At 47.1% G+C, this 27,942-nt stretch overlaps 1 protein-coding gene across 6 annotated transcripts in view; it reads right to left on the bottom strand.

The window, feature by feature from the left end:
• Epb41l4b (erythrocyte membrane protein band 4.1 like 4B) overlaps positions 1–27,171 on the bottom strand; it is a 134,805-nt gene extending 107,634 nt beyond the window's left edge. For 5 of the 6 annotated variants that reach the window (XM_090330404.1, XM_090330402.1, XM_090330403.1 and 2 more), the window contains exon 1: positions 26,776–27,171. In XM_090330404.1, coding sequence (XP_090186530.1) covers positions 26,776–27,081 — 306 coding nt within the window. In that variant the 5' untranslated portion in view covers positions 27,082–27,171. Of the gene's footprint in view, positions 1–7,275; positions 7,494–26,775 lie in introns of those variants that run through there. The other variant, XM_090330405.1, reaches the window with a different exon arrangement.
• Between the last annotated feature and the right edge of the window lie 771 nt (positions 27,172–27,942).

Here is a 27,942-nt window from a genome sequence, read left to right on the forward strand (position 1 = left end):
TGCTCCAACTACACAATAATGGCTCAATAAATTACAGAAAAAGGAGGTGAAGGAAGGCTATCCAGACTGATAAAGACATCTGTGGTGCTGAGGATAGGCCTGGTGATAGAATATCTATCAACACATGTGATTATGCAAGGTTCTGGATTGTTCAATGATTGGTGTATGTATTGGGAGAGGGAGGTGGATTAAACCTAACTATCAAATGCAGTATGCACTCTTAAGTTGCTTTTGAATCAAACCAACTAGTAAAAGATGTTGGAGATGAACTCAGAAAACCGGTCAATGACATGGGAATAGATGACCTTAAGGAATCACTTTGAATTTTTGGAGCATGATGACATTGTAGCTCCATATAGTACATATATATATATATATATATACTATACAGCACATACATGTGTGTGTATGAATATATACATATATATATATACACACACACCTATGTAGACAGGTTAAATTCCTTGTCTGGGATTTGTTTTTAAAATACTCCAGAATAGGGCTCGGGAGGTAGCTCAGTGGTAGAACACTTGCTTACCATGCATAGGTCCTGGTTTTGAATCCCCTTCCTCAAGTACCAGAAAAAAAAGTAAAACATCCCAGAAAATAATAAAAAATGGGTACTGTGACCATGAGAATTTCATCATCACACTAGTCTCTCAATTATTTGAAATGTCCCATAATTTAAAAATGTAAACAAAACCTTCAAATGTGCAAAGAGTCGGGGACCAGAGGGTGTCAGCCCAGGGAGGCCTGTACCCTGCCTGAGAGTCGCAGGAACTCTGATACAGAGAAGAGGAACCCTATCCAGGCCCACAGTGAGAGTGATCAGACTTCAGGATGCAGACTGATACAAAATGACTCAGCTATGATAACTGATTTTCCTCTATATCATGAAGATGAAAGGCAGTACACAGACCTCTCTCTGGCAGGGACCTACTTCAGCCCCTCTATCTATGACCTCAAATCGTCTTTCATCCACTGCCCCTCCCCACAATCCTGGTGCACCTCACAGGCTGCACCACATACATGGTATATAATTTAATATACACAATGTACACAGAGTACCAGAAAGAAACAAAGTATACACACAATAAAAGCTAAACTTTTAGCTTGGAGCACACCAAAGTTAGCTTTCCATCTAATGTAATTTCATGGAAGTACCTTTATCCCTCAAAAGTCTCTTGTGGAATATAGGATTGACTTCTCTGGCCTTGAACTAAAGTACCACAATCCTCACGCCCAGAGTCAGGCATCATGACGTGGAACAGGGAAAGATCCTCAGTGGACACCCTTGAATAAACTACAGTGACCAAGTCTAGCCACTAGTACCCAAGATATAAAAACACAGGAACATTCTAGAAATCTGCACAGCCAAGTCTTTTATTTCACAGATGGGAAAAGCAAGGTGGAAGGCAGGTCACATTGCCAGGTAGCCACTGTAAAGCCAGGAATAGACTGTGAGCCTTCTAATCCTGAGACCAAAGCACTTTTCTTCCCTGGCACTATCTTGAGCTGACTGCCTGTGGTTGCTACCTGAACAGGAAAGGAAAAGTCATGCTTCGCCTTTTTGCACCTGAAAGGTTAAGAACCAAATAGGCAACAGTGAAGAAGCCAGACACCTCTGTGCTAAAATTTCCTTGCCTATAAAAAGTGCTTATGCTTGGTTGGGAAAAATATTTTTGGCTTTTTTTTTTCTTTTTTTTTTTTGTGGTGAACCAAAGCAGGGAGTGGGGGTGGGGACACAAAACAATCTACCACCACAGGAAAAAAGAAAAAGAGAAAGAAGCAAATTTGTGCCTGACTAAACAGTAACATGCAATTAAAATGATGGATGTCTTTGTGCCAGAGGTTGAATTTGAAACAAGCTACTGGAAGAAGGGCAGCCCTGCAAATAAATTGCCAAATGACTTTCTGCTGCCAGACTGCACCCCCCCCAAGCAATTCTGAAAGCAAATAATTCTACACCAATAAATAGGAAACAAATTCCCAGGAAACCCAGCCAAGAGACGTGAACAGAAAGAACTAAATTTGGGTAGATGATTGACTTTACTCATGCTGCAACTCAGGAATGGAGACTAAATTTGAAAAATGATGTGTGTTAATGGCCACTGAGGAGTTAAAGTCTATCTGCCCTTTCAGTGCTGTAGGGACTATCCCTGTAGAACCCGTGCAGCCCTTTAGCTCTGGCGGAGGAGCCTGGGATCTGTGGGTGCTGAAAGCCAGGGCATGGATATCCTGACAGCGTTTGAATCCTAGCTTATTAGTCAGCTCAAGTGGAGTTTATTTTGTTTTATGCTAGTACTGGGCTTGAAGTTAAGGCTTCCCTTAGCTTTTGTGTCAAGGCTGGCACTCTACCACTTGAACCACAGCTCCACCTTCAGCTTTTCTTCTTTGCTGATTAATTGGAGATACGAGTTGTACAGACTGATCTCAGTCTCCTGAGTAGCTAGGATTACTGACATGAGGCACCAGGACCCAATCAGGAATATTTTAAAAGATTATACGAAGTGAGATGATGAGTTTAACAGGTGTGACTCAGGGTTCACGCCCATGACACCCCCAGTGATGGAGGAGGCCTCACTCTGTGTAGCCATCTGTTGGCAGAAGCAGGAGACAGGCGTTGATGACAGTAGGTGTCAGGACAGCATTGTGATCCAAACTGGGTACTTCATCCTGACCCCTCCAGATTCCTATGCTGAAGCCCTAATATTAGTCCAGCACCTCAACATATGACTATATTTGGAATGAGGTCCTTTATTTATGGTTATTTTTTAAAAATTGCTATTATAGAGGCTGGGAGTTTGGCCTAGTAGTTAAAGTGCTTGCCTAGCATGCATGAAGACCCGGGTTCGATTCCTAGGTACCACATACATAGAAAAAAGCCGGAAGTGGTGCTGAGGCTCAAGTGGTAGAGCTCTAGCCTTGAGAAAGTCCAAGGACAGTGCTCAGGCCCTGAGCTCAAGCCCAGGACTGGCAAAAAAAAAAAAAAAAAGGAGTCTCAGGTCCTTTCCGGGAGTTTGGCCTAGTGGTTAAAGTGCTTGCCTAGCATGCATGAAGACCCGGGTTCGATTCCTCGGTAACCACATACATAGAAAAAAGCCGGAAGTGGTGCTGAAGCTCAAGTGGTACAGCTCTAGCCTTGAGAAAGTCCAAGGACAGTGCTCAGGCCCTGAGCTCAAGCCCAGGACTGGAAAAAAAAATTGTTATTATAAATGTGATATACAGAGTATGCCATTTCATAAGTCAAGTAATCAGTACATTTCTTTTTGGACAATACCACCCCTTCCTTTGTTCTCTCAGTCTTTCCTCCTCCCATCCCCACCTACAAGTTGCATAGTTTATTTTCAATATAGTTTATAGTTGGTGCTGAGGCTCAAGGGGTAGGGCAGTAGCCTTGAGTTGAAGAGCTCAGGGACAAGGCCCAGTGGTTCCATTGAGAACCACTGAGGCATTTGTTCACCCTATGTCCCTCCATTTTTGGGTCTATCTTTTCCCTCAAAGACAGAAAAAGGAAAAAAGAAACAGAAAACGAAAAAGAACACCCTCTTGCTTCCATTTCATGGGGTTCATTCCAATAAATATTATTTTATATAATCAGAGACACAGAGGTATTATATGTGTTCCCTCCCTAAGAGTGTCAAGGGAAATCTTTTAAAGAGGCAATGAGATTAAAGTAAGGGCACAAGGAGGAGCCTTAATCCAGTCTGACTAGGATCAGACCATGCATGTGAAGATGGAGAATAAAGGGCAGCAAGGCGGACACCTACAAGCCAAGGAAAGAGAGAGGCCTCAGAGGAAACCAACCCAGCTGGCACCTTGATCTTAGCCCTCTGGCCTCCAGCACTGAGAATAGACTTCTGTTGTTTACAGCGCCATTCTGTGGCCCTTCATTAGGGCAGCCCTGGCTAAGAGGGAGAAGTGGGGCCTTCAAGTATAAGGGAGCAGGTGCACCTGACAAAGCCCCTTCAAGGTTCCTGACCAGAGATGGAAAATAGCTACTGTGTGACAAGAGGGCACAATGTAAATGTGAGCATGAGGCTCCCTTGGGTGCAGATGCAGCTGGACATCTGGAGACCCAAAATGAGTGCTCAGGACGTTGCCTCTCAGCCTTGGACTTCCCACGGCCTCCCCTGACCCCTTACAATGTGGTGCTCCCAGTCCTATACTGAAGGGGAGCCTGGAAAGTTTCATGGTCCACAGCACATTCTAGAACCCCAAGTTCCTTGGGTTCTGCCATGGCTGGCGTTAGTGTGGCTGGTGAACACAGGAGCCAAATAGCCAGGAATTGTGCCCTTTCAACAATCATCCAAAGTGCTGTGACACAGAATTTTAGGGTAATGTATTTGGTTCTGCATGTATGCTAAGATTTTCAAAAAGGGTAATGAGTGGAAAAGCCCATAAACTTTTTCCTTTTAACCCTGTCTATGGTTGAGCTGGGTTATTAGGATCATAAAACTACAACTGAGGCACCATTTCCCATTCATCTGATGAAGGGGAACTCAAAGTTGTCTCTTTATAAGCAGCTGTTGATTTTTTTCCTTTTGTTTATGGGGGGTAGTGGTGAGTCACCGACGCCCTGCAAGAAGGCAGAGAGGAACTGGGGCTACATCTCAGTAGTAGAGTTTGCTCAGCATCCCCACAGTGTTTGAGGCCACAGCTATATACACATACACACATATACACACAGGCAGAATATTACACATTCAGATGGAGAAAAGCAAGGTGGGTGCATGTAGCCTTCCCTTTGGTTGGTTTTGGTGCCTAAGAATGTAACTGCATAGATCATTTTCCTGTATCAACTGGCTTGTAGACCTTTACCCATCAAATAAGGAAGATACTTCCCAATGTGTTTTTGTGTTTATGTGCATAGGGCAAAGCAATGAATGAGTGCCACACAGGGCAGAAGCATTAACTAGGAACTATTAACAAAATGTTACTTTAAAATAGAATGTACAAATAGGAAGTTATTTGTGAACCATACGCTTAGGGACAAATGCAGTTACTGCCATAGATTGTCTATAGCAAAATTTGATTTTCCTCAAGTGATATAGAACTAATTCACTTGAAAGGCTAAACACAAGAGTCCCAATACCCCAGTTTATGTCAGAAGTACTCCTACAAGCTGGGTGCGGGAGCTCACATTTGTAATTCTAGATACTCAAGAGGCTGAGATCTGAGGATCATGATTCAAGGCCAGCTTGGGCACTAAAGACCATGAGATTCTAACCTCCAATTAACCACTAGAAAACAGGAAGTGGAGCTGTGGCTCAAAGGCGTAGGGGCGGTAGCCTCGAGCTGAAGAGCTCAGGGACAATGCCCAGACCCAGAGTCCAAGCCCCACAACTGACCCCCCCCCAAAAAAAATGGTACTCCTACAAGATGGCCCATCAGCCAGGCAGGATGGCACATGTCTGAAATCCCAGCTGGGTAAAGGCAGGAAGATCTAGAGTTCAAGGTTAATCCAGACAAAGGAGACTGGCTCAAAAACAAAATGCAAACAAAAGAGCTGAAGCATGGTTTAAAGGGTAAAGCACCTGCCTAGGATTCTGAGTTAAATTCCTAGTTTCAAGAAAAAAGAAAAAAAAAAAAGACTGCTATCAAACCAAGCACTCCTCTACCTCTATGGCCCCTCTTCCCCAAGCCTTCTAAGAAACCTAGAAAATGTACAAGGAAGGAAGGTTGTATAGTTCGAGGACTTCCTCTGGGTGGAATGAATCCTGAGGAACGGGGCAGGGGAGAGGGGTGTCACACTGTGCTATCTCATCTTCCATTCTTTGGGAAAATTTTAGAATATGCATTTTTATATGTAATAGGACAATTTTTAAAACCCCGCACAGGTCTCCAGTTTCTATTATTATTATTAACTGAAATATGGCATATGTGAACCAGCCAGACACGAACTACTCAACCTCCTGGGTGGCAATCTCCACCCAGGTTAAAAAACAAAACTTCCCAGCTGGATTCCCAACCCACTGAAGCCCTTCCTGCCCCTTCTGCTGTTTCCCAGTTCCCATGGCCCCTTTCTTCCCAGGCACCAGTCTTGCTTTGCCCTGTTTGTAGTGTGTATCAGTAGAGTCCCACAGCAATCTTCGCCTGTGGGGATCAGGAAGATGCCCCTGCCACTCCCAGCAGAGCCTGTAGCCATGATCAAAGGCACACAGGTGGCACTTGACAGTTCTAAAAGGATGGGAACTGAAAGCCGGTGAATTCTCCTTTTGTGGGTTCAGCCACCACAATAGAGGAAGATCTGAAACCACACAGGGAAGGAGGAGTCAGAGATAAGAAGAGGCTAGGTGGTGGGTGGGGCTGGGGAGGTCAAAGTCAGTAGAGAGGGGGAGGGTTTGTTCCTTGATCAAAGAGACAGCCAAGGATGGGGGTGACAGGTGCCAGGGAGAGGAAGTCAAAGGTCATGGATACAGCGAGGCAAACTTTAGGCTGGGCCCAAGCCCAGTGACTGAGACCCTGACTCACCCCAGGGACGGCAGGTTGGTGCCAGGAAGGAGGAATCAATAAATAGGACCAAATGCCCCGCTTGTTGCTCAAATAAATACAGCTTAAAAAAGAATACTCAACACATGTCATTCAGCTTTTGCAATGATCAACATTCTGCATCATCTGTCTTCTATTCTTTCCATTCTCCTAACCCTCCATTCCCATGTTTTATACTTCTTTCCTGAGGAGAGTAGTAAGTGGTACTTAAATTGAAATGCACAAATCTGAGCTGTTCCAGCTTGACAAATGAAACATCTGTGTAACCTACAGCCCCTTCCCACCCAGAGGCAATAGCGATTCTGATTTGCTTCCTCCCCAGATTAGTTCTGCCTGTTCCAGAACTGCATATAAATGGAATCAGAGGCTACTCTTCTCCGTTAAGGTTAATTTCACTCAGCATATGGAGTGTGAGTAGAAAAATGGACTTTCAAAATTTGGTTCAAGTCTGGTACCGTGGTACGTGGGTGCTGGCTGGAGAAACTGAGGCAGGAAGATCTCTGAAGTCCAGAGAGGACTGGGGTAACACAGCAAGAGTGTGTGTCTAATAAATAAACAATCCCATTTGAGCCAATCTGATTTAGACACGTCTTTATCAGCCTTCCCATCCTTCTTCTTTGATAACCTGTAAATCCCTGGGATAAGCATTTCAGATAAAAAATAATTCTTAGGCTTCAGGGACATGATGTGCAAATGAGCTGCTCATGTTCTGCTTTCTTCCTCAGGGGACAACCATGCTACCCCACACTAGATTCTCTGCCTAAAACACATGCAAACACCTACCCCAGAGCTCTGAGGAGAGCAGGTTCTAGCATCCTCAGAGAAACAAAGTGAACCGGGAGCATCTGTTTTCTTGATTTCTTTCTTCTTTTCCCCTTTGAGCAAGACAACTAGGTAAAAGCTAGATAACAATTCCAGCACTCTCTGCACAAGCCAAGACCACATCTCATCATGCTGCCAGTGATATGGGGAAAGAGAGGAATCTTTGACTCAGCCTTGAATCTGCCTGGCACCTGGCTTGGTTCTGTGTACACAGCAGGCCCTCATTAAACGTCTGCCTCTTTGTTATTCTCTCTCCTTGGAAACAGTAACTCCTCCCAGGAGGAAGGCAACCACAGAACAGAGAGCAAGCCACTGTCCTGGCCTGTACTTGGTAGGAACAGTAGCACCTCACCTACCTGTGAGGACCTGGCAAGCTCAGAGTTCACAGGAAGCAGCTAACCTCAGAGCCACAACTATGTTCTATTTGCCTGTCCTACACTGGCTCTGCCAGGGATGGACCCCTCTCCGTGTGTCTGACCTGCTGGCTGGCCCCTCAACACCAGCCTCATCTAAACCAACCAGGAATAAATCCAGGTTCTGTAGTGGAAGGGGAGATCCTTTTAGAAAGAGAGAGAGAAAAAAAATTATATATATATATATATATATATATATATGTATGAACACTATTCCACATCTACAACCTTTACAGAAAGGCCCAAGGAACACAGTCATCGGGTCTGTCCTTAGGGCTACTCCACCCACGGGCTCTCAATCTCACCAACCAGCTCAGTACAAAACATGGGGGCTATACCACTGTTCACCATCAGTCCCACCCCTAAACCCGGCCTCCAAATCCACTAACTCGGCTGCATCTGCTCTTCTTGCCCATGTCTAGCACCAGCTTGAAGCTACACAGCTGTGGCCGCTATCTGCTCATCTCCAGCACTCTGTAAGCCACAACTCCGCTGCTACAAAAATATGAAATGGCCTTAGCCTTCCTTCCCATCACCACCACATCCCAACCCCCCAGGCAGAATTATCCTCCAGGAGCCCTCCTCAAGGAGGCTGTTCACATGCTCTTCCACCTGGACGGCCAGTCCTCCACTGCTCGGGGTGTAAGCCAGCCCAGAGCACCTCCGATAAGCCATTCCAAAACTCCACCTCCACCTCCTCAAATCCAGCTAGCAACATTTGTCCAGCAAGGACAGCGTTCACATCATCATGCCTTAAACTATGGAAACTTAAGAAGCATAGGGTAGCCGCAAAGAACACAAGAGTCAAAGCACAAACAGAAGGTGGGCCTTAGCTGTTGCATTCATTCACCAGGGTTTCCATAACAAAATACCACAAACTTGATGCCTTAAAAAGACAGAAAATGATCCCTCCTGCCCCCAATTCTGGAGGCTGGCAGTTTGCAGTCAAGGTATGCGCAGGGCTGGTTTCTTCTGTGGCCACTTCCTGCCCAGTCCATGACCATTATTCTGTATGCAGATATGGTCTTCTCTTTGTGTTTGTGTGTGTCATAATTTCTCCTTAAAAGGATACCACTCAGATTAGATGAAAGACTTCCTTCATGGCCTCATTTTAATTTAATTACCTTTTTTGGTTTATTTTTGTCAAGATAAGGGTTCGGACTCTGGGCCTTCTACTTGCTAGGCAGGTGCTGTACCACTGAGCCATAACACTAGTCCTTAAAAAAAAATTAGGGTCTTAAGCCAGACATTGGTAGCTCTCTCCTGTATGCCTAACTACTCAGGAGCCTGAGATCTGAGGATCTCAGTTTGAAGCCAATCTAGGTAGAAAAGTCCCCATGAGACTCCTATCTCCAATTAACCACTCAAAAACCAGAAGTTTGAGCTATGGCTCAAAGTAGTAGAGCTCTAGCCTTGAGTGGAAGAGCTCAGGGGCAAAGCCCAGGCCCTGAGTTCAAGTTCCACAACTGACCAAAAAAAGAGTGTGTGTGGGGGGGTCTCAATTCCTATCTCAAAAGTGCAACCCAGGACCACCATCCATCTGTTTTAGGCAGGCTCAAGCTATGGTGTTTAGCTATTGATTGAAAACAGGTGTCTCAAATTGTTCTGCTCCAGCTGCCCTCTAACACTAGCCTCCCAACTCAACTTCCCGAGTAACTGGGATTACAGTCCAGGGCCTGGCCTTGATCACCTTTTGAAGGACCCTTATTCCCAAATACAGTCACATTTCTAAGACTTCATTGTGTGAATTTGGGCAAGACAGACAACATAAGTTGCTCATGGCAGCCAAATTAAAACAACAGTAGCTACTCTTCTGACCCCAGAGGTCCACTGAGATGGCTGGGAACATACAAGAAAATCCAGTAGGAGGCCAGGCACTGGTGGCTCACACCTGTAATACTACCTACTCAGGAGGCTGAAATCTAGGAATCGTGGTTTGAAGCCAGACTGGGAAGGAAAGTCCATGAGACTTTTATCTCCAATGAACTACTCAGAAAAGGCCATAAATGGCACTGTAGCACAAGTGATAGAGTGCTAGTCTTAAGCCAAAGAAGCTTAGGAACAGCACCCAGGCACTGAGTTCAAGACCCAGGACACACGACCTTAACTAGTTGGCCAACCTCTCTCCTACTATAAGCCATACATTTTCCTTCCCAAAGCACTTTTTCTACCAGAGCAATTTTGAGTCCTTATGAACCATGATGGCTACCTCCTTGGCTGTTAGGAATTCTTTCCATAAGCTCTCTTCAAGCATAAGAGATGAATTGGTACTTGTGGTTCTTGCCTAGAATCCTAACTACTCAGGAGGCTGAGAAATAGAGTGAACTAAGGTTTGTGGCCAGCCCAGACAAAATTTTGATAGACTCTATCTCCAAAATAACCAGCAAAAACCAAGCCTTCAAGAGTGCCTCAAGCAGCAGAATGCTAATCCAGCAAGCTCAGAATGAGTTCAACCACCCCCCCACATACACACACACACATATATATACATACATCTATACACATATAAACACATATACATATACATACATACACACATATGAAGGTATTTTATGGAGCTGTTTACTGTTTCTTATTTAAAGGTTTACATAATAATAGGCATGAGCCATTGAGCCCAGCTTAGAATCTCAGTTTTTAATTGTGGAAAAATATTTTTGCCTCTAGACTTAAAAACCCAGAACTGACTTGCCAGGATAACATTTTTTTGAGGGGGGGCCTTGAACTCAGGGCCTAAGCACTGTCCTTAGACTTTTCTCAAGGCTAGAGCTCTACCACTTGAGCCACAGCACCACTTCCAGCTTCTTTTAATGTATGTAGTACTGAGGAATCGAACCCAGGTATTCATGCATGCTAGGCAAGCACTCTACCACTAGGTCAAACTCGCAGGGCTAGGATAACAGATATTTTTTAATAGAACCAGTACTTCATTGTTTTTCCTCTTTTTTCTTCCTAGTCAAGTAGACAGGGTGCTTTCTCCTCATTGACTCTCAAGAGGTATGTTATATTCCAAAAAACAGAAAATTAAATATTTACAGCTACTTTTTGGCATTACCACTAGGGTTGTAACTCAGTCTTGCTAAGCAAATATTCTACCACTTGAACCACATCTCTGGTTCTATTGCTTTTAGTTTATTTTTCATATAGGCTCTTGTACGTTTGCCTGGGGCTGGCTTCAGACCACAATCCTCCTACCTCCACCTCCTCTGTACCAGAGACCACAAGCCTGTACACCATACCTGGCTTATTTCTGAAGTAGGTCCTCACTAACTTTTGCCCTGGCTAGCTTCAAACTGCCATGCTCCCACCTCCACCTAGATAATAATGATAATACTAATAATTATTTTTTTCTTTATTAACATTGAGTTTTACATCATATTTTAAATGACAGGTTTAACAAACAAGTGTTCAAGAAGGGAATCTCTATTTACAATCACTGGGACTTAGTATTTACAACTTAATCAAAATTAGGCTAAGGGTTTGTATGTCATAGAAACATATTAATTTTAGAAAATAAAACATGTCTATAGAGTCATAGGTTTTTATATCTATATAGTTATGTTTATATTTCCATTACCATGTCCATAGCATTGGGTATGCAAATATTGAGTCCTCGCTCTTGTATTGTGTGGATCTAATAGCCACATATTAAGGACACCATGCACCTTTTGTTCCTTTGGTCTTGACTTGTCTCACTCAACATGATTCACTCTAGATTCATCCACTTCCCTGCGAATGCCATTATTTTATCTTGTCTGCTGGCTATGTAGAATTCCATTGTATATATGTACCAATTAATTATTATTATTAAAGAAAAAAAGATGAAGTCCATGGAGGTTGAAGTCGGGCGTCCAGAAGTCCACCCAGTTCTAGTTCCAAGACCAGCCTCAGATAGGACAAGTTGCCTGTTTTGTATTTGTTTCATACCTTGCAAAGGCCTTATGTGAGCTCCCAGAGTGAGCACTCAGATTGCATGTGGGAATCCTGGAAGGTCAGATGGTTCCTGACAGTAGTTGTACAGCTCTATGCTCCTCATTTAACATTGGTGGGAAACCTTAACACAGAACTGACCCCATTCAATTCAGCCAAGAACTTCACAGGAATTCCATCCTGCAGTACCAAAAGGGATACTTCAGGTGATTTCTGAGCTTGGAGCTATATGTAACATACATTGTTCTGATACTGCAGATCAATTCTCTTGTGAAGTTTCCTCTTTGCCCTTCAAATTCAACTTCACAAGCTGAACGTTAGTACCCAGGCTGGCACCATCTCTAAAGGTCAGGTGAATAGCAGACACCAGCCGGACAGTGCTGTAGCCAAGGCATTTATGTGCTACGTGTGCTCTGTGGGTGCTCAGTCTCTCTGGGCATCAGTCTACTCATCTGTGTAATCAGGATGCTGCTAGGAGCTACCTGCCTTACAGGGCTGTGAGAAGCAAACCCAGCCAGGAGGTTTTGAACAATGGAAGTGGCCGACACTCCTTGAAAATACTATGGGAAGTAAAAAGAGCCACCTAGAAAATGTGCATTCTGGATTCTACCACATGGAAAGGTGGAACAGAGATTAGCTGTGCCAGGAGCAGGGAAGAGGTGGGGCATGACTGCTTAATGGGAACAAGGTTCCCGTTCGGGGTGATAAAAATGTGCTGGAGCTAGATAGTGGTAATGGGTGTGCAGCACTGTGAATGCAAATAAGTGTTATTAATGGTAAACTCTGTGTCATATTTGGCCACATATATAGAAATACTGCTCAAGTCAACAATGTTATATATTATTTGAAATATCTTTAGAGCCAGGCACTACTGGATCACACCTACTCAGAATTGAGATCTAAGCATCATAGTTTGAAACCAGCTAGACAGAAAAGCCCGTGAAACTCTTACCTCCACTTCACCAAGCAAAAAGCCAGAAGTGGAGGTGTGGCTCAAGTGGTAGTGCAAAAAAAAAGGCAGTGAGAGTGCAAAGCCCTGAATTCCCGCCCCAGTAATAGCACAAAAAGTAAAAGGGGCAAAGAAGAGAAGATGAGAGGGGAGGGAAAAGATGGGAAGGGACAAAGGAAAAGAAGAAACCTATAATTAGTAGGATAGGAAAGGCACAAGGTTTGCTGAGGCAAAGTGCATTCTGAGTTCCCAGGGACCTGGGAAGGAGGTAGGGGTTGATGGGGTTGGATGATTTGAAATTAAGTGAATAAACACAATGGTGTATGAGACCAGCCTCAAAAGGTAATAAGAATCAATCAAAAAAATAAAGAAAATAGGGCCGGGAGTTTGGCCTAGTAGTAGAGTGCTTGCCTAGCATGCACGAAGACCTGGGTTTGATTCCTCGGTACCACATACATAGAAAAAAGCCGGAAATGGTGCTGAGGCTCAAGTGGTAGAACTCTAGCCTTGAGAAAGTCCAAGGACAGTGCTCAGGCCCTGAGCTCAAGCCCAGGACTGGCAAAAAAGAAAAAAGAAAAAAGAAAAAAGAAAAAAAAAAAAGAACATTCACGACTCTCTCATGAAGGTGTAAGAAAGATGAAGCTGTGACTGTAAGGAATGTGGCCCCGTCAAACACAAGTTCTCAAACCCAGGAATCGCTGTGTCATTTTGAAATCAACTGGTGACTGGGTCCAACCTCTCACACCCAGTAATCCTCAGGATAGTAGGCAGGGGTGTGCCTCAGAAGCTGGACTTTGAAAAGTCCTGTAGAACATTCTAGACCACAATAAACCTTGACAAATCACTACTGTAACTCCTCACAGCAAAGGAGTCAGCTCCAGCAAAGCCAGGGAATAAAGTACTGATGCTCTGACCCAAAGTCAACCTGACGACCAAGACTATGAGAAGCCTAAGCCACTAAAAAGGGAAAAGATTCATGGCTGATGTCTGCAACCTCTGAACAAAGCACGGGAATCCTGCAAGCCAGGAGGGGAGATGAGCATGTGCCGGGCTTACCTGGCCTTACCAAGGTCAAGGGCTTCACTGCCCATTGTAGACATATGCAGTGCATATCAAAGGAATTCCATGCCCCACCCATTCTTTTTTTTTTTTTCCTTTTTATTTGGGGGGAGGGTCCAAGACTGGGACTCAAACTTGGTGTCTGACACTTTTGTTCACTGGCTAGTGCTCTACCAACTCAGTCATGCCTCCAACCCATGGTTTGTTTTTTCTTTCTTTACTTTTCTTTTTAATGTTTTCCATGTCCTACCTAAATGACACCTTAGGATCAGGAACCACACTTTTTTATCATCTCCTATCCCCCACAGACTTCATGTTCCATGGTTTTTCTTGTTTGCATATACCAATTTCAATGTGAAATTGCTTGACTTGCGCAGGTCTATAAACAGAACCAGTGAGCTCTTTGGGAAGCTCACACAGGGCTCAATCCCTGGCATGGGTTAAAGCAAGTGATGTGTGTGACTGCACCTCCACACCAGGAGATCCTTCTCTTCTAAGACAGCACGAATCTTTGCCATTTTCTTCAGCAGTCCCTTTCATGAGGTGACTAAACATTCATGTTGCTCTAAAGTAAATAAAGAGATGGCAGTCTCTCCCCTCTCCGTAGGGTCCAGGCTTTCATAAAGTATTTCACTGCCAACACTTCAATGCAAAATCAGTCCAGAGCTCCAAAATACAGAGATGTCCTAAACAAACAGTGCTGACCGTGGATTCCCTATGTTCCATCAGAGCATGCCACCACCCACACCTTCCTCTGCAGCAGTCACCCTAGAGCATCCCACTCGATCCACCACAGGTGGCTCATGTATTGACTTGGACCAGTTCCTAACCAGTCAGGGCCCCTCCCTGGACTTTGCCCAAGCGCTCTTGCTGTCATCAAAGCGGTGCTAATGCCACCTAACATGCATGGCAACTGACTGAGCAAGTGGTTGGGCCTTCCTCTCAGGCCCGGGCCAGCAGGACCAATAAAAGGACTGGAGTCAGTAAACTGGCATGGACAAGCAGTTGGGAGTGCAAGGCAGGTTAATAACTAACCTTCCCGAGCCTTGGTGGCTTATCAGGCGATCCTGGGTGAATTCCACATTGAGTTCCTGGGCAGAATAACCCCACCAAGCGCTGGGGGAGGAACCCAGGAGCCAGGCAGGCTAGGTGCCCTCATCGCAACTCCATTACCACTCCTTTCCACAGGTGAGCAGGAGTGATGAGTGTTGCCAGGCAGCTAGGAAAGGGTGGTCTCTGTGAGGCTCCACACTACTCCCATAGTCCCACAGCTGACCTGCTTCTTTCTTTTTTTTAAGGAGCATCCACTTGTGTTCTCTAAGCCTCATTGGTGTCTCCAACCAGGAGAGATGGAAAGACTCCCCTTGTAGCAGGGGTCTCCTGCACGTAAAAGTAGTACCCAAACAGGACGGAGCTAGACAAAGAAGGAACCCAAAGTCAAAACCAGTGTCAAGGAGCTGAAGAAACAGAAGGTAAATACAGAAGGAACAAAGATATACAATTTGGACTTCTTTGAAGAAGTAGTATCAGCAGGAAAAAATGGAGAATGGTCAGACTCACTTGCAAGGGCTGAGCAAGGAGTGAGTGGGGTATTTCAAGCCACAGTGCCTTTACATGTGCTCTTTCTACCCAGAAGGCTGTTCTCCAACTTGCCCTTCCAGCCTATAGCTTCACTCTTCTATGATCCAGTTTGTTCATCCTGGAGTTATCTCCCTTTTCCATGCCTCCACTTTGTATCTTCTTCTGAGCTTCTTCAAAGTACTCAGTGACTTTTTCTACACCAAGTGTATTTACCTCCACCCTATCTTCTGGAGGACAAGGAACTTACATTTCCCCACACACACACTCACCCCCTCCATCCCTCACCACCCTCCTGTGCCCACCACCACACTTCAAAAAAAAAAAAAAAACAACTAAAAGTGATTCATGTGTTCTTCCTTAAGTCAGAACAACAAAAAACAGGAAACTATATAGGACAAAATGTCTATCATTCTTCAACAGCTAAGTGGCAATAAACGAACAAACCAAGTTCAAGTTGAAGAAGGGCTGCTTACTTAGAGTATCAACATAATGCTAAGTACAGACCTTGCTGAAAACCAAAGAGAAAAATCTGGACACTGACTAAATATCTGTTACCAAAAAAAAATTGTTGTATTATTTTTAGATTTTTAAAACAGTATTGTGGATTTTTAAAAAAATACAGCCAACCCTAGGCCTGGCACGCAGGCTCATGCCTACAATCTGAGCTCAGGAGGTAGAGATCAGCAAGGATCACAGTCCAAGATGAGCAGAGACAAAAAGTTACCAAGAACCCATCTCAATGAGGGGTGTGGGACCAAGAACCCATCTCAATGAAGGGTGGGGGAGTGTGGGGGCAGAGGGATGGTGCCATGCACCAGTAGTCTCAGCTGCATGGAGGTGTAGACAGAAGGATCGTGATCCAGGATAGGCCTAGGCAAAAATACAAGGCTCTACTGGAATAATAACTAAAGCAAAAGGGGGGGGGGGGTGTGGACTCAAGTAGTAGAGTACCTACCTAGCAAGCATGTGATTGAATTCCAACCATAGCATCAAAAAATAACACGTATGTATATAATTTTAAAATATATAAAATGAAGCCTTTACCCTTTTTTTATTTTATTGCCAGTTCTGAGGCTTGAACTCAAGGCCTGGGGCTCTGTCCCTGAGCCTCTCTGTGCTCAAGGATAGTGCTCTACCACTTTGGACTTTTTCTGAGTAGTACTTTTTGAGGTAAGAGTCTCATGGGCTGGGTGCTGGTAGCTCACGCCTGTAATTCTAGCTACTAGGATGCTGAGATCTGAGGACTGTGGTTCAAAGCCAGACCAGGCACTAAAATTCATGAGACTCTTATCTCCAATTAACTACCAGAAAACCAGAAGTGGCACTGTGGTTCAAATGGTAGAGCCCTAGTGTTGAGCTGAAGAACTCAGGGACAGCACCGAGGCACAGAGTTCAAGCCCTAAAACAACCCCCCCCCCCCCCCCGCAAAAAAAAAAAAAGAGAGACAGAGAGAGAGAGACAGACAGACAGAGACAGAGACAGAGAGAGTCTCATGGACTTTTCGACACAGACTGGCTTTGAACCCTAATCCTCAGATTTCAGCCTAGTGAGTAGCTAGAATTATATGTGTGAGCCACCAGCACCTGGCTCAGCCTTTACCTTTTTAGAGGTCCAAACTTGGGAGTGCATGTTTGCAATTACATGTGTGGAATTTGCTGTGACACAATTAGAGAGGGTGCAGAGGTGAGAGTGTGAATGTGTGGCAATGGTCTGCTAAGTCATGCAGCGGGATGAAGTATGCTTGTGGAAGATGTTTACAAGTTTTCTCAATGAAGATGATTTAAAAGTGGGCAGGACAAGATGAAGAGTATTGATCTGCTATTTCTCAGCCAAAGCCACCAGCAGCTGCTCACCCTCACGGCACTGCAGAATTCACAGTGAACGTGTGAAAGGGTCTACTTAATGAGTAAGTGGTGGCCAGGAAGCCTGTGGGCTTCAGATGCTCTCTTTTACCCCATTGAAACCCTTGGGAGAAGGAAGATACATACATACGTACGTATGTACATACATACATAGTGTGTAGGTATGTGTCCACAGACAAAGTTCAGAGGAGCAAGCATTCCAGGAGGAAATATACCAGCAGCCCTGTGAAATGCTCAATCCCACCAGTAATCAGGTAAAGAAGATCACGAGCACCAATTCCACTCCCACTAGATGCTAAAATAAAGCAAAGAAGTGGCATGATACCAAGGGTTGCAGACTGGACTGGGGACTCTTTTCCATGCTACAGGGCCTCTAAAAAACAATCTTGCTATATGATAGTAAAAAGCCCTGCCTTCCCCTTCTCCCGGATACACCCTTGCCTGCACATGTGTACCAATCGATCAACTGCAGGAAGTTCAAAAGCAATAATCTCCCCGCCCCCAACCCCATAAGCCTAAACTGGAAAATAGCCCAAATTTCTAGGAAAAACCAGATGAATTCCAGGACTTGTCTGCATCTGATTACCTATAGAACATTGCAAGTCATACCTTTATTTTATTCACAAGGGTAACTCTCACAATCACAATGCTGAATACAAACACTTTAAAATGTGCACAATTAACAATGCCACTGAGGGAAAGCCATAAAGCAAAGTCATGAAGATGAGCTTCAGGCGGGGAGGGAGGGAACGTGATTGTGGAGGACCGTTTGGAGTAGAAGCTTGCTGCACTGCCTTCTTTCAACGATTCATGTTGGGAAGTCTTTTGTATTTCTATTTCATCATCAGTATTTACTTTAGTTTATTTATCATACTGAGATTTGAACTCAGGGATTCATGCTTGCTAGGCTGGTACTCTATAACTGGAGGCAAGCTTCCAGGCCCTGTGTTTTATAGATTAGCCTTGAACCTCAGTCCTCTAGATCTTAGGCCCCTGAGTAGCATCAACCATGGATTTCTGGCTCATTGTTAAATATATATATATATATATAGAGAGAGAGAGAGAGAGAGAGAGGGGGGGAGGGAGAGAGAGGGGGAGAGAGAGAGAGAGAGAGAGAGGACTGAACAGAGAACTTGGTAACACTGAGAAACTCTCCTAGGGGAGAGGTGCCAGAATCTCTATAATAAAAGCAGGAGGTGAGGGCCAGGGATGCCCATGTCTCCACTAAGAAATGGACAGGACTGAGCTAACAAAATCCAGACTTCATCAACTCCTGAATTCAGATGAATGAACAAACAATGTGATATACACAGGCAATGAAGTTCTGACATGTTACAATGCATACAAGCTTTGAAGACAATATGCTAAACAATTCAGGCCAGACAGAAAGAACAAATCCTATAGGATTGTACTTACATGGGAACCTAGAAAAGTCATTAGATGAGAACAAAAAGAATTATAAGTTACAGGGACTCAGGAGAGGGAAGATGTAAAGTCAGTGTCTAATAGGGACAGCTTGACAACAGGAGGAGAAAGTTCTAGAGATGGATGGTGGTAGTGGTTGGTTTTAGTATCAGGTAAGTATAGTTAACGTCACTGAACTGTCACTGAATGTCAAGGTATGAAGGAGGACATTCAGATCAGATAAGAAACACATCTGCATCTGGAGCCAAGGAAGACCCATTCTCCAGGTCCCTGCTGACCAGGTAGATCTAGACAATCGCTCAGCTAAACCCCATCCTGGAACAGGATGATTTCATGTTGGGACAGAAACCTGAGGACACCCTACAGTTCTTAGCTGCAAAAAGGAAAAGCCAGTCATTCAACTCTTAGAGGTATGACCTTGGAGAAAAGAACCTGTAGAAACTGCAAAAAATAAATAAATAAAATAACTTGGTAAACAGAACTTAGATGCCCCAAACAGAAAGGCAAAGTGGTACAGGAGAGATGGGGAAGCACAGTGGTACTGCAGAAAATTATGACAGATGCAGGGAGGTCCCAGGATCACACAGGAGAAATTGTGAGTGTTCAGCCTAGGCTGTGGCGCAGGAACACTGTAAATGAGTTAGGACACCTGGACTGGATCTGTTCTATTGCACTTTTTCAGTCATGGCCTTCAGCCATGGGCTCTGAGACCCCCTACTAGGAGATGACAACAGCTCCTGCTCTGCATTGGCTGTTAAAGGAAGCAACAGGAATTCTGGGAGCCTGGCAAGCGTTGCCTAACAGTTGCAGGTATGAGACCACATGCTATGCCTGTCCACTTCCAACTGCTAAGAGAGACAGGTGTTACACATATAGGAGACAGACAGACAGACAGACAGAAAGTAGGTTGGTAGATTGACTTTAACTCACCCAGCACAAAGATAGCTCCAAATGGCTAAGAAGTTTGCAAGGTGGGGGCAGTTTAAAAAGTAAAGGGAGGGCCAGGGAGTGTAGCCTAGTGGTAGGGCACTCACCTAGTATGCACGAAGCCCTGGGTTTGAAAAAAAGCCAGAAGTGGCACTATGGCTCAAGTGGCAGAGTGCTAGCTTTGAGCAAAAAGTGTCCAAGGACAGTGCCCAGGCATTGGGTTCAAGCCCCAGAACTGTCAGGAAAAAAAAAAGTAAAAGGAGTGAAGTTCAATTAGTAAAGTACTTGCCTAGCATGAAGCCCTCAGTTTGACCCCCAGAATACACTCCCACACACCTACACACACCATACTTACAAAACTTGTATACCAAGATGGAAAGCAACAAAATGAAACCACTATTTGCTACAGAATCTGGCAAGAATACAGAAAAAAAAATGCTTTTCTTGATGATAATGTGAATGTTTTTCTCTTAAGTACCTTTAAAAAACATAGCCTATTTCTGAGAACCTGGGTGTTGAAGAATTATGGCCACCAAACCAGAATGCACTCTTGAGTAACTGCATTCAACCAGTCTGATCAAGATGTAAATCCAGGCTCTGGAAACCCCAAATGACCCTGCAAAGGTGGAAATGACTCTGAGGTTCAGGGGATTTCTTGGCCCACCCATCTCCTCTAGCCAGACAGTACCTGAAGCTGGATTCAGTCACTAGCTGCCGCCACAGGCTTTGACAAGTTTCTTGATCTAAGCATGACTCTTTTCTTTACAAATCAGGGATGACAATGGTAAACCCAGCACACTTTGTGAGCATTCAACTTCTTTCTCCAGAGGAAGTCCTGAGCACAGTATCAGGCCCAGCTTGCTGCAGATGCTCAGTAAGAATGCTGTAGACTAACTCACTGCACTTCAAAGCCTCCTCATTCATTTGCTTCTTCATCACCCCTACCTACCTGGGACACAGTTGGAACCCATGATCCCCCCTGCCCCAGAAGCCCAGAATCCAGGGAGTGAGTGGGTTGTAGGGCTCCAACTCCCCATGTTTGCACCTGTTGCCCAGATACCTTCCAGCAAAATCTAACAGCCATTTCTTCTGCCTCCTTTGAAACAACACCAGATACTCTAGACATCATACCACCTCTGACTCACACCACAGTTCTCCCAAAACTCATGTTGGGTTCCATGTCTGCCAGAGATGAAGAAACCATTTTGGCTTTTCCAATGCTTAACACAGTACATGAGCACAACAGACCTTCATTAACTAAAGAAAGTTCATCTAGGGAGAAGGGAGAAATATTTTGGGAAACAAAAATAAAGCTGACATAAAAATCAATTGGGACAGACACGAACAGTACCTCAGCTTCTAGAAAGAAGCCTCAAAGGATGTGGAAGATGTGAGATTAAGGAAACGGGTAGGGGAGGCACCAGGCAGGTGACACTAGCCATCTCAATTAGCTCTGGCTAGGAACAGAGTCTGGGCATCTCTGGACAGGCAAAAAGAGTTGTGTCTACTCCATCCTCCCAGATGCAAGAGCACATCAAGACCTGCCAGCAAGAGGAGAGGATAGGGGAGGAGGTCTCAGGGAATCAGAGCCTGCTTCTCACCCAGCAGGGGCAGGAAGAGGCAGTCAGCTCAGATGCCTCACCTTGAAGACGCATCAACAATCTACAGTCCCTGTTCAACTGTGCTGAAGTGATAGGGAGAGACTTTGAGTAACCCACATACATTCATCATTTGAAATACACTTTTATATCTAAAGAAGGAGGAAAGCACAGATGGACATAGTTTTATCAGTAGCTATAAGCACTGATAGCATTTCAGATGCTGTTTTAGTGTCCCTTGTCTCTCTGGCCATTCTAATCCTCCTGCCATGAGCCCATTCTAAATGTGAGATGCAGGTGGGGATGGTTTATATACACAATCTAAAGAAAACACACAAATTAATCAGCAGCTGACTCTGGCCGCAGGCAGTCTGGGCAAGTGACAGCTAGTGAGCACAGGTCCAGCAGAGCAGAGAGGACACTGACAGCTAGCAGGCAAAAGGGCCCAGCTGTGGGAAAGGATGCAACCCACCTCTGGAGAAAGAATTATCTGTGCAGGTTGTCTGTAGTTACCAGGGTGAATATTTTCTAAATCCTCATGCAAGAATTTAACAGAAGGCCCCACCCCCAAACACCATGGCCTTCTGCCATTTCAAAAGCAGGGGCAGAATTCAATGAGATTATGCACGAGGAAATGCTTAGCAGGTTAATATTTGTTCAGAACCTTATACCACTGTAGGGTCATGTTGGCCTGGAGAGGCTGGACAGACCCATGCCGACCAACCTCCCCGCCCCATACTAACACAGGCCATTGGCAAGAACGAACCAGAGTTAGGGATCTGCCATACTCCATGATGGAACGAGTGTTCACCATCCACTCTAACCCTCCATTTAAAACACAGAAAGGTTATTTACAAAAATAATACAGACTCATGAACCATGTGAACAGCCAAGGCTCCCTACAGTACATTCATGACCTGATGTGGCCACCATTTTCCAATTCTGATCCCAGAGGGGGACTATGAAAAAGCAAGGTACCTGAGGCAACCAGCTGTTTAGAAGACTTTAGAAACGAAAAACTGCCTACTCCTGAGGTATCTACATGACCCCCCCCCTTATTTCTTCCTACAACAGAAGGGATGGGGATAGCACTACCCTCCAGGATAGACTCCAATCAGCCTTTGTCTTGCCTCTCACCACAGGCTCACCAGACTCTACCTGTGAAGTTATCTGGCCATCTCCCCCAACACCTAGTCAGACCCTCAGAACTCTTACCTGGACTATCATCATGCCAAAACTGATCTGAAGTTCTTCCTCTGACCTAACCTCGAACACCACTGTGGCAAAAACATGTCAACTCTGGGCTCAAAGACTCAAAGCAGTTCTTAGGGTACCGTGCAGCTTGGGCTGGACCTCAGTGTTTTCGAATCAGAGTATACAGAGTGAAGACAGCTTGGTACCAGAATCATCTTCAGCAGAGAACTTGTGAGAAGCCCGAATTCCTCAACTACTGGATCAGGAATTGGGTTGGGGAGGTGGGTAGATTATGGAAAATTTAATCCAAAGGAAAAAAGTTACAGATGAGCTGGCTGGATGCAGTGGCACACATTTGCGGTGACAGCACTGGGGTGACAGGTAGTTGAAGACTAGCCTGGGAAACACAATAAGCCCCTGTCTCAAAACAAAACAAGAAGGATGTATCTATATACACTAAGGGGAAAATGCCATTATGCAATAGTTTCTCACTGACTAGCATTTAAAATCTATCCTACCTCCAACAGGAACACACCTTGCCCTTCTGGAGTAGAGTTGACCTTTGCAAGGCTCTCTACCAAAGTAGCTCACTGCAACTCTTTCACTGAGGTAACTAAAGGAAGTCATTGAGGCCCCAGGTCTATTTCCCATATTTACAACTGATGGGTAGCTGCCTTTCATTTTGATAACCCCAGGAGGAGATTCTTTTCTAACCTGAGATTTTTTTCTAAAGCATCTCTATTGCATCTAACTTTCAATCTCTACTAAAGAAGAGCCAAGCAATAGCTAGCCCGCTTGGCCACAACTTTTGTTTTTAATAATATCCAGTACCTAGAAGATTTCTTTTTCCAAATCCTTTCCCACAGTCCAACGAGACATTTACAAAATTACAACCTCTTAGCAACCCTTCTGCATCCTGCTGTTTTTGTTTTTGTTTGCTGTTGGTTTTAATTCTTTGGGGCTTTTTATAACCTTTTCATCATTTAATCCTCCTATGTGAAAGACTGATAAATCAATCCTCAGAGAGCTGAAGTTGCCCAAGGTGGCACAGGCAGGCTGGGACTGTCGACATCTGCATCTGTACAATGAGTCAATTCTGAGCAGCAAACACAGTGAGAACAATCACACTAAATGCTGTGCTGGCCAACCTTGCAAGGCACGGGGGGGCGGGGAGTGCTAATGGGCAAGCCACATATCCAGACAGCTTCCCCCAAGTTGCTACTAGAGGGCTGCATGCACAAGTGGGTAATGGAGGTGGGGCTGAGCTGCAGCCGCCCAGGCACAAGCCATGCCAGGGATTTAGTCAACAGAGAGCTAATACGAGTCAACAGTGGGTGCTGCTGCCAAAGCACACCAATGGGTCTTCAGCCACATTCATAGAAGGAAAGTGCCTGGCTTTCTCCATAGGCGCTGCCCTCACAGGACCACACCTGAGGCTACAGGGACCACACCTGAGTCTGGGCCTGGCTGGGCTAAGAGGAAGAGGGGGCTCACCAAGGCAGAAGAACTAAGTTTGCTGAAGAGCCGTGGCTCAGGGTGTTTCATTCCCCCCCACACACACACACAGGGTAAGCCAAGGACGCATCTGGTAGCTGAGCTTCTACAGCAAGCCCATTTTGAACTGCCTGCCACAGATGCACTTTTACGAAAGATCTTTTCATTCACATTTTATCAGATTGAAAAACTGGCAATGGGGGAGAAGAGAGAGAGACTGGAATTGATATCTTATCACTTCAAGGGTCCAAAACTCCAGGATGGCCTATTTCTGCCATACCATCCATCCCTGGCACGGGGTCTAGATATACCCATCTTATCAGAAGAAGAAAAAAGCCATGTATCCACCTGTGTCTCCTTAGAATCCTCCAGGCTACGTCTCACTCCGCCTGTGTCCCTAGCAAATTCTGACACATTAAAGACACCCAATGAATGATGACTAACTGAACTGAGGTGCCACAGCAGAGTCACACTGAGGGTGTTATTGTATACCAGGCAATTTCAGAACCCAAGTGTCCTGACCTAGGCTAATAAAAAGGTTTATGAAAACACATTACCACTTTTGTATGTTGAATAAATGTATTCTTGAGGCTAATGCCACAGAGGATTTTTTGTTTTGTATTTTTAAATTACAAAGGAGCCTCAGTCAGCTGGGCCAGGCCCACAGAGCCTGTGGACATAATCAGGACAGTAAAAGAAGCTTAGGGGTATGGAGGTCAAAGGTAAATCCTATCTGTGCGACAAGCACCTAGGCAATGCCAGAACCCAGGAAGCAGGGGGGAAAAAATCCAAAAATACAGACAAGTGAGACCATATGCCTGAAAAGAAAGCATAAAAAGGGACACAGGAGAGTGGGTCAGAGGAACTGCACAAATGCTACAGATTCCCCAGGGTAGTGGCTGCCTGGCGCACACCCTCGTAACTGAGAGAATTAATTACAGGAACTAACACTCTGATCTGGGAAGATTAGTGGAGGAGACTGAGCAATGCAGTTCTAATATCTAATAAATCTTTAAATTGATGAGCCGTGCTCACTGGTAATTTCTCTTCATCTTTCCTCGCAGAGAGCTCACATGATAAAAGCCAGCATTTGCTTTTTATTTGCCTTTGGACAAGGTGCACAGACATATGCCCGTGTATATAAATAAAACTCTAGGGTTCACTAAATCACATTTTAAAGGCATCCAAAAATCTGCTATCACAAGAAAACCTGGGATGGATGGATTCCTCTGTAGCTTTTTGAGATGCAAATCCTTCCGTCACCCCCACCCCCAACGCTGTCTGCTAGGGCTCTACCAGCTGCAGTAAGCCAGCATTCCCATCTCAAGACTGTTCCTTTGCCTACCTGTTTGGGTCTATTTACCACGCATGCACTTTTACTCCGTTTGCATTTTTCATCTCAGAAACATCACTTAAGCCTGTCTCACAGACCTGACAGTAGCAATACATTTTATCAGTGAATTATCCCCGGGGAAAAGCCAACAAAACCGCTGGCACGGAGCACTGTCAAACTTCCCAAGGATAGCTTTCCTTTCCCAGATACAAACTACGCCACATTCTCTCCAAATCCAAGCTGCCCACTCTGGAGACAGCCTGCTCACCTCTTCTCCCTTCTCCTGCTCCCCAGTCTCCTCTACCAGCTTGGGGATGGGGGCGCATAGGGGAGGAGAAACCTGATAGCAGTTAACAGTTCAATGCTATTTTAAAGACAACATCACCAAGCAGAGATGTTTGCTCCTTTTCCATGAATAAAAAGGCCCCGAAAGAGCATTTGCATAACCAAATTACATATATGGGGCGCACAAGGAAGTAAAAAAAAAAAAAAAAAAGTAAAAATGCCATAAATTGAAGCGGTCTCGAAATTAAACCTACACAGGGGGGGAAGCATTAAGCCCCAGGCCAGGCAGGCTCTACTTTTCCCATCCGATACCCTTACAGGTTCCTAGCTCTCTCCAGAACTCCTGCGGCCCATGAAAGGCCTCAATGCTTCCTTTGCAAGTCCCGGTATGTTACTGCTTCCCTTGAAACCCTCGGGATGATCTGTAACTCATGGAAAGCTGGATTACTGCGGTGTCCTCAGTCATGCCCAGAGATACCCGAAGGCGCCGTCTGCCGCAGCGCCCGGGTGACAGTAGGCGCCCGGCTGAAGTGTGGGTTTGATTGGATCTGACTGGCCCCTTGGGCCAGAAAGACTGTGGTGGCTGGACGCCCTGCCGAGGACAGCAGCGCTGGCCTAGCTTTCTGTGGGAGCCCGGCCCGGGTGCAACCACCTGTGGGCGGCTGTTGGGGACACAGGCCCGGGCACTGCCGTCCTCTGGTGCCCTGTCGGCCCCACGGGCACGCTGCTGGGAGTGGGGAGGAGTCGGGGGAGCCATGCCCGTGGGCGCCCCAGGCCGACTCCCAAACACCCCAAGGTCTCGATCCCAGCAAAGTTAACCAAATCGCAGAGTTGGGTCTCAAGTGGCTCCATTCCTGGCGACGGTTGCAGGCCGGAAGGGAACTCTCTAGAATACGAACTGGGACCACCAAGAGGGGAAACGGTGCCCCCATTCCCCTCCCAAGATCTCAGGGCACCTGCTGGGGTGGCAGGAGAGGCTCCTTTCCACCACGTCCTCCCCAAGGCCTGCTGGCGAGTGTAGGACGCCCTGTGACAGCCCCGCATGGCTTTAAAATGTTCCACGCGATAACCCCCGGCATGGGGGGCACGGAAGGGTAGCCAAGGGGCGGGGACGCTGCGCGCCGGGCAGGGGGCGAGGCCGCAGCGCCCAGGTGGGCACTGAAGAAGACGCAACCTGCGGCGCAATGTGCCGAGCAAAGGCGGGGGGGGGGGGGCGCGGAGGAACCCCGAATCGGTGGTCCCGAGGGTGGTAGGCTAAGGAGGACCGGCAGGCAGGTGAGGGGGAGGGGACACCCAGAAAGGAGGCAGGGGAGCGTCCCGGAGGGAAGCCATGGGGCCCGGGGGGGGGGAGGGGGCGGGAAGCTGCCCCGAGGGCCGTCGGGTGTCAGTGGCCCCGACCCTCTCCGTCACTCACCGGCAGGTCCACGCTCACTTCGGTCCCGTCGAGCAGGAAGACGCGGCAGTAGAGGGTGGCCTTGGCCGCGCCGGCGGCCGAGATGTGCACGGCCGCGCCGCCGGTGAGCAGGGGCCCGCCACCGGCCGGGAACACGCTGCCCCCGGGCGCAGCGGGCAGGGCCGAGGAGGCGGCGGCGACAGCCGGGCCCCCCCGGAGCCCCCCGTCACGCTCGTCCCCCAGCCCGGCGGCCCCGCGCCCCGCCGCGCCCCGCGCGTAGCGCTGCATGGAACGGCGGCCAAAGGTCCGGCGTAGGAACCGCAGCATCCTGGCTGGGGGCGCCCCCTGCCTCCGCCCCCTGCGCCGCCGCCGCGCCGCCGCCCGGGAGCGCCCCGCGACGCCGTCAGTGCCCGCCGCCGCCCGCGTCACCTCCCGCGGGCCGCGGCCCCGGGCTCGCTCCCGCCCAAGCCGAGGCCGAGGCCGCGCTCCGGCCGCCCGCGGGGTGCGTCGGCCCGGCCAGCGCCGAGACTACGAGTAGCCGCGGGCAGGAGGGCGCGCTCGGACAGCCCCGGGGGCCGTCCCGCCGCCGCCGCCGCCGCCGCCGCGCGCGCGCGGGGGTAGGCGGTCTGGCACGGGCAGTGGACCGGCTGCTGCCGACGGTGGGGGTGGGGGGGACCCAGGAGGGCGCGGGGCGGGAGGGGGGCGCAGGGGGCGGGGGCTGCGGGCGGCTCCCGCGCCGCGCGCCGGCCGAGGGCCAGCCGGAGCAGAGCGCCTGCGTGTTCGGCGCGCTCGCTCCCAACTCGCCGCGCCGCGCCTCGCCACGCCGTGCCCGGGCCGGTGGAGAGGCCCCCGCCGAGCGCCCCGCTCGCCAGGCGCCCTTTTTTTTTTTCCCCTGCGCCCGCCCGCAGCCCCCGCCTCCCACCTGGGAGGCTGCACCTCCAGCCCGCCGCCGCCGCCGCCGCCACGGCCGGGACTGCAGCACGCCCTCCTCCCTCGGGGCTGCGCCGGGCAATTGCAAGTCGGGTCTGTGCTGCCCCCTGCCGGCCCCCGAGCCCCCTGCTGCTGTAGGTGTGCTCACGTGTGTACACGTAGGTGAGCACACACGTGTTTCCGGCGCCCCCAGCCCTGCCTGATGTCCAGGGCCCCCACGCGCGGTTGGGAGAGCCTGGCTGACGGCCCGCCCTCTGG

Source organism: Megascapheus bottae, chromosome 3 (genome assembly GCF_031878675.1).
Source record: "Megascapheus bottae isolate mThoBot1 chromosome 3, mThoBot2.hap1, whole genome shotgun sequence".
Taxonomy (NCBI): domain Eukaryota; kingdom Metazoa; phylum Chordata; class Mammalia; order Rodentia; family Geomyidae; genus Megascapheus; species Megascapheus bottae.